Source organism: Rattus rattus, chromosome 5 (genome assembly GCF_011064425.1).
Source record: "Rattus rattus isolate New Zealand chromosome 5, Rrattus_CSIRO_v1, whole genome shotgun sequence".
In the NCBI taxonomy this organism is placed as follows: domain Eukaryota; kingdom Metazoa; phylum Chordata; class Mammalia; order Rodentia; family Muridae; genus Rattus; species Rattus rattus.
This window is the reverse complement of record NC_046158.1, coordinates 64,315,904-64,320,339: the sequence shown is the minus strand read 5'-3', so window position 1 is coordinate 64,320,339 and position 4,436 is coordinate 64,315,904. Positions and strand designations below refer to the sequence as shown.

Below are 4,436 nucleotides of genomic sequence, written 5' to 3'. Positions count from 1 at the left end.
AACCCTCCCCCTCCCTTTCCTTATGGGTGTTCCCCTCCCCACCCTCCCCCCATTGCCGCCCTCCCCCCGACAGTCTAGTTCACTGTGGGTTCAGTCTTAGCAGGACCCAGGGCTTCCCCATCCACTGGTGCTCTTACTAGGATATTCATTGCTACCTATGAGGTCAGAGTCCAGGGTCAGTCCATGAGGAATGAAGAAATTTACTGGCTCATAGTATTAAGGAATGCATATTATCAGCTATTTGAGGAAGGGGGAAATAATTTATTTCTCTGTGATTTACATTAACTATTTTTGTGTTGAAAATAAATAATTTTTCAAACTTACGCAAAGTTCTACCTTATCTTTTTGTAAGGAAAATATATAGATAATTGAAGGTTTTAGTGTATCACCAATTTATTTCATCTTTAAAATATATGTTCTAGATTGTTTTATTATGCTTAATTCTAAAAAACAACACTAATGATATGCAAAAAATTGACAAAAATATGAAGGCAAAAAATTTTGCATATATGACATTTATGCTAATTAATAATTGCTAAAAGAAAAAAAAATGAAAACATCCATCTGTATTTTTTCCAGTTCCTTTATAGGTCCTCTCAATATGTTGGAATTATTCATAGAAGTCACAAGATCTAGGCAAAGGTTGAGAATATATTTGAGGTGAGGTATTTGGAAAGGGGGATGTGACATGGTAGTGAAGTCAGTGTTAATCAAATGAGGAATATGGAATATTTATCCACAGAATTTTGGAAATTCCCTTGTCACAAGTTTATATTCCATTTAGGCAAAGGCTGACATACAGGACAATAAGATTGTTGGGTATGTCTCTCTAATTTCTAATTTCAATTCTACCATTTCCCTGCTTTTTGATAAAACAAAGGTTATCTTACTGATTTTATATTCTGAGATAATTGATGATGGAATAAAATGTGTAAGTTACAACCATTTGAGTCTCAGTGAATAGATTTAGTAGATTTCTTTTTTTGCTTCATCTACCACAGGGCAACCACCCACAATAAGGCTATCAGATTCTGGAGAAAATCCTTTTATTTCATTATTGCTTAAGTCTCATGATCCCACCTTGTAACAAGGAACTGTAGACTATTGAAACTATGAAAGTTTGGAATCATACAGGTGTGAAAGAATTCATACTGGTTGGCTTAACAGAAAATCCTAATTGGCAGGTTCCTCTCTTTTTGCTTTTTTGCATAATTTATTTTATCATTCTTTTGGGTAATTGGGGGATGATCTTCCTGATCTGGTTGAATGCCCAACTTCATACCCCAATGTACTTCTTTCTTAGTAACCTCTCCTTCTGTGACATCTGCTACTCTACTATCATTGCTCCTAAAACGATCATCAATCTCCTATCAGAACACAAGTCTACTAGGCTGTTTGCCTGTATTCTGCAGAGTTTCTTTTTTGCAGTATATGTAACCACAGAAGTAGTCCTCCTGTCTATGATGGCTTATGATCGCTATGTGGCAATTGCAAACCCTTTAATGTATACAGTTATTATGACAAAGAGCATCTGCACTCAAATGGTTCTTGCAAGTTACTTGGCTGGTCTCATAAATTCCATGATTCACACAATAGGTTTACTCAAACTAGATTTCTGTGGTCCTAACATTGTGAATCACTTCTTCTGTGACGTTCCTCCTCTTTTGAAGCTTGCATGCTCTGATCCACACATCAATGAGATGCTACTCTTGGTCTTCTCTGGTATAATTGCTATTTCTACTTTCATCATCGTCATGGTATCCTATATCCACATTATCATTGCCATCCTGAGAATCCGCTCCGCTGAGGGGAGACGCAAAGCCTTCTCAACTTGTGCCTCACACCTGACAGCTGTGGCATTATTTTATGGATCTGTGACATTTAGCTACATCCAGCCAAGTTCTCAGTACTCCATGGAACAGGAAAAAGTCTCTGCTGTGTTTTACACACTGGTCATCCCCATGTTGAACCCTCTGATTTACAGCCTGAGAAATAAGGATGTTAAAGAAGCAATACAGAAGTTGATTTTTAGGAAGAGAAATGCCTGTTGAACCTGCCATTTGGTGTGAATCTTCAAACTGACATTGTTAAAATATATTAGTTTTTTATGAGAGTAAAATGGAATGTAACCCATATATAGTTTACTAATTTTTACTTATCAAATATTATATTATCTCAGAGAAATCTTAAAATTTTCAAATGGTATGACTTTTTTGTATCCTTTACTTTCATCTATATAAAGTCTCAGTAAAAGTTGATACAATTACATTCCAGTTTTCATATAATTGTAATAGTATGGTAACAGGGTGCACAAAAATTAAGCTCATTACATACATTTTTAAATAAACTAATTTTAGGAAACATTTGCATTGTGTAGAATGATGTTCATATAATTTAACTATCAGATAGAAATAAAATTGTTAGATAAATAAAGAAGGAAGAGATGTTCTTCAGTTTGGCAGTCATTTGTTCCTTTTAAGTAAAGATATCATCCATTTCTGACAATGCCTAGGTAAGTAAGATCCTGAGACATACCCCAGGGACCAAGAGTAAAACCAAATACTGCAGTCCTGATAAAATAAGGTAACAATGAAAAATACTCCTCACAACACCATATGTAGTCTTAAGTGAGTACCTTCATCACCCATTCACAAAGAGGCTTCTCACTAAATCAGTTGGGAAAAACTATAGAGACCCAAACCAAGATAATACTTTGGGTGTGAGAGATCTTGGAATCCTTACCATTATGTGGGATGTCTTGGTCAAATTTCACTTCTCAGGGCTTGGAAAACATTGGTGAGGACAAGGCAGAAGGATTACAAGAGCCAGAGATGATAGAAGACATTAAAAACACAAAGCTTTCTAAACAAACACGATCAAAGATCATGGGAAAACATGGGGGCTGAGAAAGAATGTGTAGGAGATGTACTTTTGTGTTCCAAGTTATGAATTAGACCTAATACATACATATATACATACATACATACACACATACATACATACATACACATACATACATACACACACATATACATACATATATACATACATACATACATAATTTACAGCATGTAGTTTAGTGGTTTTGGTGTTTCCCAAGTGTGTAAATGACAGTGTCTGTAGTTCTTCTGTATTCTGTTAAATTCATTTCCTTCTTTTTGCTTGTCTTTGTCCAATTACAATGTATTAGATTTCATTATCATCATAGTATACAATTTAATTATGTTGTATTAGTCACTATCCATTAGAACCTGGTTATTTCTTATTGAGAGACAGAAATAGTTAATTTGGTGATTTGTGCACATAAATCCAAAAAAAAAAACAATGCATTTCATTATATGCTGGTCAACTATTTCTGAATATAGGCCAATAAACTGATATTCCCACTTGTAGCATGTATTCCCCCCTCATAGAGTTCAGTTGTTAAATTTTACCATATTATCTTAGTTTCCATCCATTCATTCTTCCATTCATTCACATTTTAAAAATATAGCAAAATAAAATATAAAGTAAAACAAAAACTATCATATTGGACCTGGACAAAATAAACGCACAGAAAAAAACAAAGCCAAGAGAATATACGAGAGTCATAGTTTAGCTCATTTGGTCACTCAGGAATCCCATAAAAACACTAAACTGAAAGCCCTAAAATAAAGAAGAGGTTCTGGTTCACACCTGTGAAGGCCTTACATATTTTATTTAAATCTTTGTGAATTCTTATGATTTTTGCTTATAAGATTGTTGGTCTAAAGGGGCTATTTTCTTGGTGATCTCTTTTTCCTCTGGCTCTAAAAATTTTTTTTACTATTAAGCAAGGGGCCTTAAATAGCTCCAGTTGTCTTTATACAGTATTTCAGAACATTCAAACACATACAGTTTCAGATTGTCCTTAATCATTATCTAATAATCTCAGCAGTACTTATTAAAAATCATTTTAAATTTTTTGTAGGCAGTGATTAGCCTTTTTCCATAGCTAAGTAGTACAGTATTATAATCCAAAGGATTAAGTCATAACTCAGCACAATTGAATATTGCGAGAAAAACAATTGTATCTAATCAGACACATCAAGCTTGTGTAAAGGCTGGAAGCAGACATGCAGTTACAAGATAAAAGACAAATGGAATCCAAACAAGTTTACACAGAAATATAACCGTTATGTTTTATCACCTACAATTTAAATATGCCCACTATGCATTGTAAATTGTCTTTTATATCATAATCTATCCTAGTTTTATAGTAATTTTTATTGGATATTTTATGTATTTTCATTTCAAATGTTTTCTTTCCTGGTTCCCTCTTCAGAAACTCCCTCTCACATGCCCCCAATCCCTCCTTCTATGAGGATGTTCCCCACACATCAAACCATTCCTACATCAGGGCGCTAGCATTCACCTACACTAGACCAAGGGGATTCACCTCCTGTTGATGCCAGACA

The 4,436-nt window shown here is 34.4% G+C and overlaps 1 protein-coding gene across 1 annotated transcript; it reads left to right on the top strand.

The window, feature by feature from the left end:
- Positions 1 to 1,112: 1,112 nt before the first annotated feature.
- Positions 1,113 to 2,051, top strand: LOC116900319 (olfactory receptor 1052-like). The gene has a single exon (XM_032902076.1). It carries the CDS (start codon positions 1,113 to 1,115, stop codon positions 2,049 to 2,051), a length of 939 nt encoding a protein of 312 aa, XP_032757967.1.
- The last annotated feature ends 2,385 nt before the right edge of the window (positions 2,052 to 4,436 follow it).